General features: G+C 41.5%; 1 protein-coding gene and 1 long non-coding RNA gene across 2 annotated transcripts; both read left to right on the top strand.

The window, feature by feature from the left end:
- Nucleotides 1–1143: 1143 nt before the first annotated feature.
- On the top strand, nt 1144–9087 carry LOC311341612 (caspase-8-like; the record flags this gene model as incomplete). Its single annotated transcript, XM_084466427.1, has 6 exons — nt 1144–1298; nt 1445–1550; nt 6426–6549; nt 6926–7430; nt 7783–7943; nt 9074–9087. The coding sequence occupies 6 exons, from the start codon at nt 1144–1146 to the stop codon at nt 9085–9087; spliced, it is 1065 nt and encodes a 354-aa protein (XP_084322553.1).
- Nucleotides 9088–9190: 103 nt separating this feature from the next.
- Nucleotides 9191–10485, top strand: LOC311341796. Its single transcript, XR_014633357.1, has 3 exons — nt 9191–9244; nt 9759–10034; nt 10368–10485. It is a non-coding gene; the product is annotated as an uncharacterized lncRNA (long non-coding RNA).
- Nucleotides 10486–10694: the final 209 nt, after the last annotated feature.

The raw sequence follows: 10694 nt of genomic DNA, 5'->3' as shown, positions 1-10694 counted from the left end.
TTTTATCTTTACCCCAATAAAGACGAGTTTAATGAATCAACTATCGTGTTTGCACATTATAATTTAAAATTGCCTTTTGATTTCTCTTCCAGGGGAGCTTCGAAGGATCTGTTCTGAATTTGTGCAGAGAGTTTCAGACCCAGTTATCAAAGGTCTCCTGGATGACCTTTATGCTCATGAAGTGTTCAGTACTGAGGAAAAGAAGTCTGTGATTCAGGACAAGACAAACACAACAGACCGGGCACGTTGGGTGATCGAAACGGTGATCGACAAAGGGGAGAGAGCAAGTCAGATAATGATCAATAGCATGAAGAAAAGGGACAAACACTTATACACCACCCTGGGTCTGATCTCTTCTCCTACTGCTGGTGGAGCTGAGTTGTAACTAATTGTGATTCTAAACACATGTTTAGAATAGGACCTCCTGCCAGTGCTAGTACATATACATATACACATATACATACATACATACATACATACATACATACATACATACATACATACATACATACATACATACATACATACATACATACATACATACATACATATATAAAGTGTATTAAGCTTTTCCTCTCGGGTACCTCCTATATCCAGACATAGGGGTTTGTCAGGTTGGCTTGTAACCAGAAGGTTGCTAGTTCGATCCCTTTTCTGTGTCCCTGAACAAGACAACTAACCCTAACTGCTCCCGACGAGCTGGCTTGCATGGTTTACCTCGCCGTGTGTATGAATGGTTGTAAGTCACTTTGGATACAAGCGTCTGCTAAATGCCCTAAATGTAAATATAGATATTATTATTTTTACATATTTTTATTTGTAAGTTTTATTGTATTTGTAATTGTAATATTGTATTGTAATTTTTATTCATTGTATTGTCTTTTTTTTTTTGGTCATTTTTATATTAATATTGTAATTTTTGTATGGTTGTGATCCCAGACTTAGTTAAACAGGTTGTGCCAAAGAAAGATTGACATTTTTGATAATCCATAATGATTAGCACAATCTTTAATAATTGTCCCCAATAATTAATAATAATAATTGTGAGCCAGACAGTAGCGCGTCAATGTACACCACACACCCCACACAACGGGCCCACCGGTCCACGCCCGCGCCCGGCGACTCGACCCAGCCAAACCTGCCATGGCGAAGGCCCAGTTCAGGAACACAGAGTGGGGCACCGTCCATCGGTCAAACAGCCCTTGGGCTTCTCCCCTGCACGTGGTGCCCAGATCAGACGGAGACTACCGGCCGCGTGCCGATTACCGCCGTCTCAACGGCTCCACCATCCCAGACCCGTGTCCAGTCCCACATATCCAGGATTTTTCGGCCCAGCTGGCTGGACAGGTGGTGTTACTCTAAGATGGACCTGGTCCGGGGATATCACCAAGTACTGGTTTGTCAACACGATATCTCTAAAATCCTTTTTGAACGCCTCAACCAGCACAGCCTCTTTTGTGAACCCGGCCAAGTGCCAGTTTAGCCGGCCGTCCATCCACTTCCTGGGGCATCACATCACCTGGGACGGAGCTGCGCCACTGCCTTCGAAGGTGGCTGCGGTGGCAGATTTCTCTCAACCTCCACGACCAGGGCTCTCCAGAAATCCTAGGGATGGTGAACTCCTACCGCCGGTTGGTCCCTGGCGCCGCTGACCTCGGGTCGGCCCTGTACGAGGTAAAGGTATCGCTGCTCAGGAGGCCCTGGCCTGGTGGGAGGAGATGGTCAAGGCGTTCTCAGACACGAAAGGGGCCCTGTGTAACCTTTGTGTAAACTTGTTTCGCACAAATCACGTCATGGAAAAGGGAGCATACTAAATGATAAAAAAAAAACTTTTTGGGTAAAAACCAAAGCAGATTGATATTGGTTGATATTGCATCTGAACTTAGTCCCGTAGCCTACGTTTACTGGAAACGATGGTAGATAAGCAGAGTTTCTCTCAAACTACCTTTGGACTTTGGACTTATCATTTTGACTCACCATTACTGTATGATATGATATGCACATTGGTCTCCCAAGTATTGCGAAGTGTCAGTGTCCAGAGTTTAGTTATAGGACCTACCATAGTGGTCGATCTATACTGTGCTATTCTAATTGAAATTACTAAATGTGTACAGAGTTCAGATTCAGTGTCCTTGTGTTCTGTAGACTCCTGATGTAACTCCTGTATTTTGTTTATCTCCTCACTGTCTGTGATATCAGGAGTTCACCCACTTTCACACGGCACGGTTTTGTAACTTTACCAGTTCCACAACATTGTACAGGGTGTTTTTTGTACATGTACTTAAAAACTGTGGGCCTATTGTGACGTAGGCCTTCTATTGCTGGTTCCGGTAGTCTGTCTATAGCGAGTCGACCAGTGGTTTGATTCGTTCCTTGCCTATAGGCTAGGTAGAACGAAGCACAACAACGTATTGTATTATCTCCCATACATTAAATGGATTCTTGTATATAAATGTTTTACTGCAAAAGTAGATCAATTGATAGATATTGTGATACTAATTACTAATTAAAAATGCATTTATATCCAGGCTGAATGGGAGTTGATACACCTGAACCTATGGAGTTCAATAAGTTGGTTAATGATTAATAGATGAATTACTGCTTTGTGTTGTCAAAATCCTTATCAGGGCGGAAATAAGCAATAACTCAGAGGTAGGCCTACCTAGAGAAGCTGAATAAGTTAGACCACAGAGCATTTTTTAGGTTAAGATGAGAGAAGATTGATATTGGTTCGTAATGCATCTGAACAAAGTCACATAGCCTACGTTTACTAGACCTATGGAAGGTAAGCGTTTGTCTTAAACTACCTTTTGGACTTTTAACATTTTGGTGTACACTATTACTTTACAATATGATACAGGCCGAATGGGAGTTGATACACCTGAACTCATGTAGTTTAATAAGGCTAGCTGATGGTAGCTTGATGAATATGGGGTGCAGTTTGTAAACTTTTGCTGCTGAATACACTTGTTCCAGATTTAGCTCAAGCTTTGCTTCATTTATCACTTTTTCCACATATATAAATTTTGAATTATACGTTTTATATTATTATAAATATATTATATGTATTAAATATATATATATATATATATATATATATATATGCATACAGGTGCATCTCAATCAATTAGAATATTGTGGAAAAGTTAATTTCAATAATATAGATTCATTATACCCAAAGTGAAATATTTCAAGCCTGTATTTGCATCAATCTTCATGATTATGGCTTACAGCTCATGAAAACCCAAAATTCTGTATTTCAGAAAATTAAGAATATTGTGATGTGAAAAAGTTAAACATTGGAGACTCAAGGTGTCACACCATAATCAGCTCATTACCTAAAAATACCTGAAAAGGTTTCCTAAGCCTTTTAATGGTCTCACTATGGTTCAGTAGGCTTCACAATCATGGGGAAGACTTCTGACAGTCTTGCAGAAGACACTGACACCCTCCACAAGGAGGCTAAGCCTCAAAAGCTCATCGCTAAAGAAGCTGGCTGTTCACAGACTGCTTTATTCAAACATATTCATAGAAAGTTCAGTGGAAGGACAAAGTGTGGTAGAAGAAGGTGCACAAGCAACAAGGATAACCCCTGCCCTGAGCGGAAGGTCAAGCAAAGGTGGGAGCTTTACAAGAAGTGGACTGAGGCAGAAGTCAGTGGCTCAAGAGCCACCACGCACGCACAGACGTATCCAGGACATGGGCTACTACAGCTGTCGCATTCCTCTGCTGTCAAGCCACTCCTGAACCACAGACAATGTCAGAAGCCTCTTACCCAGGCTAAGAGAACTGGTCTTCAGTGTGAAGTCAGTCAACAGTCAGTGATGATTTGGGGAGACATGTCATCTTCTGGTGTTGGTCCACCTGTTGGTCCAAGTCTGGTCGGTCCAAGTCCAAAGTCAACGCAGCAATTTAAGAGCACTTCATGCTTCCTTCTACTGACGAGGTTTATCGAGGTGCTGATATCATTTTCCAGCAGGACTTGGCACCTGCCCACACTGCCAAAAGTGCCAATAAATTGTTTAATGACCATAGGATTACTTGTGCTTGATGGCCAGCAAACTAGAATAAAATAGAAAATGTATGGGGTATTGTCAAGATTAAGATGAGAGACAAGAGACCCAACCATTCAGACAAGCTGAAGGCCGCTATTGACTCCATGCCACTCCGCATTGATGCAGTAATTCATACAAAAGGAGCCCCAACCAAGTACATGTACAGTGCATATAGTGCGTATACAAGAACATACTTTTCAGAAGGTTGTCATTTTCGTATTGTATAAATGGGAAGAGACTAATCGGAATCGGAATGAGTTGCAGGTGGGAAGATAAACCCACAGCTGAGGGGAATGAGGTGACCACAGGCTGGAGATGTGAAGTGAGGGGAAAAGTCTGGACAAGGAGAGATCAAACACTTAACAATATGACAATATGAAGACAAAGACAGACCATGACACACTTCGGAAATTCAGCTTGGTTATTTGGGCCACTTTAAACAAACGCTTAAACAATTCAGTTTGCTAAAAGTAAACTGAGGAAGTCAGTTTCCAAATTAATTAATGTAATTTGCAAATTCTCTGGATTTGTCTTTCAGATCTATCAAAATACATTAACACACACCACATCGGTTTCAATATCTGCTTTTGTAATTTAGGAAGCTGCTTTATAAACTTTCAGAGAACCTCACCAAAAGGTATTTGAAATCCATCAATTCATTTTGAGCATCGACCTCAAACATTCAGCCGTGGCGCCGAATGTTGTTGTACTTTCGCAATACTCTGTAAACCCAGCACTGTTCTTGATGTTTTGTGAATGTTTCTAATTTTGAATATAGTTTGAATTTTTGAGATCATGTTTTCAAATTCATATAAAATTTTATTTATATAGCACACTTCTAACAGGCCCTTCAGAGTGCTTTACATAGGAATAGTCAGCAATAGGGCTACACTATGTAATTCTTTATGCTATTATCCCTTGGTCTACACTACTTAGAAATAGAGTGCAAGGACCTCCTGAGCATCTCTCGACCGGCTGCAGGAGATACTGGAACGAGTCTGTCCACTACACATCCAACAGTTTAAGGCACAAGGTGAACAAACTCCCCATTTGAAAGTTTATAATAATGTTTCGGCAAACTCCTTCAGCCAATCAGCTTAATAGAGATTGTAACGCCATTCAGTGGATACACAGGATAAAAAAGAATTGTGAAAATGTATTTTCTGCAGAGAAATGCAGCTAGTGCATCCTCTAGTTCAGGCATGGGCAACTTTCATGATAAATTGGGCCACAATTTTTCATCATCACTATCAGAGGGCCACATGACCACGCACTTCAACAATTTGGATATGAGAGAAGCTACAAAATAAGAACGAAACATGTGTATATATATGTCTGTATCAGTGGCGGCTGGTCCTCCCCCAGAAAATGTTGAATTTGGTAGATTATTAGTGATTTCCTGTATTCTGTTGCATTTTGGGGATGGCCACTACCTACAAATTCATTCAGATTCATAGCCTATGTATGTTAATTGAACCAACATACATTAATTTCATATTTTCCATGCTCAAATGCATTTATTACATTTCTATACTCGTTAAACGACAAATACAACAAGTTTGTTTTAAAAGAAACAACAACAGCCAGATGAGTGATTGGTATTTTTTTCAGTGCAAAGGGCTCAAATACATCATCATTCAATGATGGCACAAAACAGGGGCCCAACTTTAAGGGTAAAAACTGTAAAAAAACAACAACAACAACACTTTTTTTGAGCGAGGATGCATGTGGCCCGCGGGCCGCCAGTTGCCCATCCCTGCTCTAGTTGTTCTGGTGTAATAGTTGTTATTGAGTCTATTTCTGCAGTAACCTGGGGAGGGCATGAATGGGTTTACTCTAGAGAATAACGATTCCGCTCGTTGTTTCGGGAGAAACAACTGTATTTCCAGCAGCGGCTGAATCTTGTCATAATCTATGACTCCCTGATTGGCCTGCTTAGGTCATCTACGACACAGACGGTCCCCACCATCCCTAGGATTCCGTCATTTCTTTAGAGGTCCATACTGATCCGTGTAACGAAACAGAATGGGAGGTCCCGTGATCATGATGGCTAGGATGGCTAGCTAGTCATGGGTCAAATGCAGAGATCTAATTTATTTGTGTAGTACCAAAAATGATTTTTCTTATTCATCTTATTTTTATCCTGTCATGTTCTTTACAGAGAATGAGAACCTTATGCACACAGTGTGTTTCAGTGGAGCAGACCCGGTCTCAGTGGAGGTCAGGGTCCCGCTAGAACCCTGACCTCCACTGAGACTGGGTCTGCTCCACAACTTTCTTAAGTGCTTCTAATTGTTACACAACATAACAGTCAGACTTTGACTGCCGGTGTTTTATGGAGCCTCATCTGACGCAGCGTTGCATTCTCAGGAGCACAACTCGGCAGTTCCCATGACGGGTCAACAGAGAGGCTTCTGCTGGATCGTCAACAACTCTGACTTCAGCCTTTCCCATGGAAAATACAAGAATCTGGAGGGGACATACATTGATGAAGGTATGCCCATGCTATACTAATACTGTAATGAGACTGCGACTGACTCCATTGATTGCTAGACAGTAGTGCTTTAATGGAATACATCCGCTTCCAGCTACTAGTGTGTGATCATTCATTATACAGCGCCCCCTTGTGTCCTGGGGAGCATATCATATCATTACAAATACCATACTAATTCAGTCTGTCAAAATTCTGCTCCTTTATACTGTACATATAACACAGTTCTATACAGTACATACACACCATAGTATGTTTTTTTACTATCTATATATATTGTAATTCACCCCTGTAACAGTGTGTGTGTGTGTGTGTGTGTGTGTGTGTGTGTGTGTGTGTGTGTGTGTGTGTGTGTGCGCATGTGCCACTGGTCCTGCAGAGAGCCTGAGGCGTGTGTTCACCTGGCTGGGCTTCAAGGTGGAGGTGCTGCGGGACGCCACCAGGTACCAGATGCTCTCCTCCATGCGGGAGCTGGCCAGCAGGGACCACGGTGGGATGGACTGCGTGGCTTGCGTGGTCCTGAGCCACGGCCGGGAGGGCGGCGTGTACGGGGTGGACGGGGAGGGGGTCTGGCTGGAGGAGTTCACCGACCTTCTGAATGTGCACTGTGCCTCCCTGAGAGGGAAGCCCACGCTGTTCTTCATGCAGGCCAGCAAGGACAACCAGAAGAAGCAGGCGGTCGGCGTCCAGGCTGACGGACCCCTTCAGCCCGGGCTCCCAGCCACACAGACCAGCGAATCCAGCAGCAGCTCTTGGGAACTCCGTGCCTACACCGCGGCGGTGAGCACGCAATATTACCTGACCGCCATGGCTACCACTCCCTCCGAGCAAAGCTCCTGGTTCATCCAGTCCTTGTGCCAGAACCTTCTGCAGATGGTTCCATGGTAAGTAAAACGTACCTGTTTAGACGTTTTCTGACATCGTATTTTGCTTTGAAATCCAAATAAACTTTTAAGCTAAAAAATGTATGAATTAATAAATGTATTTTACCATAATCGTTGCACGCTTTACACTTTTTATCTGATTTTTTATCTGTATGTATTTATTTTCTTATTTTTATCATTTAATATTCACATAGTTGTTTTTTACATTTTTTATTAGCATCCTAATACTTAATCCCAGAAAAAATAATCCTTGATTGTAAGTAAAGCTCTTTCTGACCGTGAAAGGACGACTTCATATTGATAAACTGTTAATTCATAACTGAATGGGACTTGTTTGTTCTATGTTTCCTAGTGGTAAAGACTTAGACTGTATCGTGACGAAGGTCACCAAGGACTTGAGCCAGAAGTTCATCCTCCTCAACAAAGGACCACACTCTTCCCAACAGTCCTCCTCTCTAGAGAAGCCCCTGGTCTTCCCGCTCCCTGAAGGCCGTCCTCCCAGTCTGCCCACCGGTCTGTATTCAACAAGGCTCTGTTCCAATTGGTCGACTTGTGCCCTTTATGGTGCAATACTTGCGACTTACATATATCTTGCGTTCATACACACATTCACACACCGACGGCGGAGTCAACCAGTCAACATGCCGTTAGGGTTAGGTGTCTTGCTCAGGGACACCTCGACACTGAGCTAAGAGGAACCGGGGATTTAACTAGAAACCTTTCGGTTACAAGTCAACCCGCTCTCCCTCCTGAGCTAAGCCGAACCACATAGTCAGGGCTCTGTGTTCTTGTTTTCACAGAGTATCTGTGGTTCCCCATTGTTATTGTAGGAATTCTTATTCTTATTATTCAGGATTGGTAATGCCTATAGCTCTGCCCCCATTTGTATTCCCAATAAGCAGGTCTCCAAAATAATTGGTGCAAAAATTCTTAGAATTTTTATATATTCCTAGAATTTTTATATATTAATTATAATTATTACAACAATTAACAATTAAGAATTATATTTTAATTTTAATATTTTTATATCTATTTTCTATAGTAGCCTATACATTTTTATAATAAATGCATTGTAAATGCAACGACAACAATACCAACTCCTGGTCGTCCTTTGACCTCCACACCAAACTACAATATTTAAAAAAATAAAATGATGTTACTAATAGGCCTACTATTGTAATCGTGTCCCTTCTCCTTTTTTAAAGAATGCGTAGCCTACACATAATAACTAACTCTCTACCTGTAATGACGAGGTCTTCGGGTCTGCAAGGGTTTTTATGCAGTCCTGCAATCCTTCATATCAACATAGTCTAATCTAGGCCTACAGACAATCTGCTGATACAAAACATGAGTTTGCACTTCTGAATAATCCAGTAGGCCTAATAATAATACTCCCCCAACCTAAAGATGAACTCAAGGGGCTGATTGAAGTCGCATTAGGCTACATAAAGATTGCTCATGTTTTAAATAGCTTTCTTAATTATCTTAATTATTTTGTTTGTTTGTTTATATCTATTGTACATTTGTATTTCTGTTTTTATTTGAATGTTGTAATCAGGGCATCGTCGAAAAATGGAGCCTGCTCTCAATGGCCTCCCCTGAATAAATAATGTCGGTCTGTGTTGCTCGGACGCCTCCTCCAGAAGACTACAGGTGAGGGGTGGTGATTGGTCGGTATGCTGCTGGGCGGGCTTCTAAGAGAAACAATAGGCGTGGTTTCCAAGAATCCTAATCTCACTCATCGTCCAGAACGAGGAAGCTTCAAAACAAAAGTTAAATCGAAGAAGGGAGAAGCCACGTATAAGCGATGGCAGGTAGGCCGTGTTTTACATACCATGTACAGTTTATGCACGTTTATTTTTTTCTTTTGCACACTTTGGTGTAGGTTTCCATGGTTATCATATGATAGGGGTTCACATTCGGCTATTTATTTGAACTTGAGCGATTTAGGCGATCCGGTTCAGTTTCTTCTGCTGCTCGGCAGTTTGACGCAGGGGGAGCAGTATCTTTATCTACATTATTCCACTTCAAGCAGCAGGCTCGATATCAAACACTGCAGTGGGCCTTTAATAAGAAGTAGAGGAGATTAAGAAGGTAGTACGTAGGCTCATGTGAGAGAAACGAGGAACCTGAACCAAATTATTAAAGTCTTGGCCCGACCCGGACCCCAGATCACCACAGAAGGCCTACACAATCACCACCAACGGAGTCGTTCATTTGGATCTTTGTATTTATGCCTAGGCTATTTGATTTTAAAACAGGCCGAAGACAAATTGATATTGACTACAACATTATAAATGTAATATTGCCTTTTGCATTCTGTTTCAGACATAAATAGGATCCGTAATGATTTTGTGCACAAAGTCACAATCTCAACTTTGAAAAGTATACTGGATGACCTTTGGGAGCAGAAAATTTTGAGTACCGACAACAAGGACTCTGTGTTGGAGGACCAGACGAGCAGAGCGGACCGGGCTCGGTGTCTGATCGACATGGTGATGGGGAAAGGGCAGAGAGCAAGTCAGGCGATGATTGATAGTATGTTGAAGTGGGACGAGGAACTACACGATACCCTGGGTCTGATGCGCCCTACTGCTCGTACGGGTGAGTTGTAACTAGGAATGGGTTTTCTCAATAAGCCCTGCCCACTTTATTTTGACAAGGGCCTAACCCAAACCAGAACAACAGCTTCTTTATCCTTTCATCTCCTGGGATCCAACCATTAATTATTGTAATTTCAGGACATTGGTTTAGACTGCATATCCAAAGCGATTCTCGCTACTTTGTTGAAAAGTGTTAAATAATTATAATTTAAATACCCAAACAGCACAGCAGCAGTCTAATGTTTTTTTTTTTTATTGTAGTTTGACAATTCAATTTGTTGTTCGAGGAAGCCTTTGGTGTTACAGTAACGTTGCAATGAATTGACTGTTACAGAATTGACTGCTGAATTGAATATATCTGCACCTCAAACAGATCTGACCTGAGGAGAGTGGCTTCAGTCTTGAGGAATGAAGAAAAAAGATTTAAATGCTATAAAGTCACACCATTGTATTCACTGCATTGGTTTTATTTTAAATGTCAGTTGTGAGTTCAAATGTCCTCGATAAAAGACATAGAATAAAATATAGAAATAAAACATTTTATAAATCTCTGCTTGTTGTTTTTTCTTTCATTAACATTCTAGCAGGAAGCCTTTTGGCTGGTTCTCAGGAGGTTAAAGCATTGTATAAAGGTGACTTGCATGCAGTTATTCAGATCAAA

Source organism: Micromesistius poutassou (assembly GCF_964030765.1).
Source record: "Micromesistius poutassou genome assembly, chromosome: 4".
Lineage (NCBI taxonomy): Eukaryota > Metazoa > Chordata > Actinopteri > Gadiformes > Gadidae > Micromesistius > Micromesistius poutassou.
The sequence above is the reverse complement of the archived record's forward strand: the minus strand, read 5'-3'. Positions and strand labels throughout refer to the sequence as shown.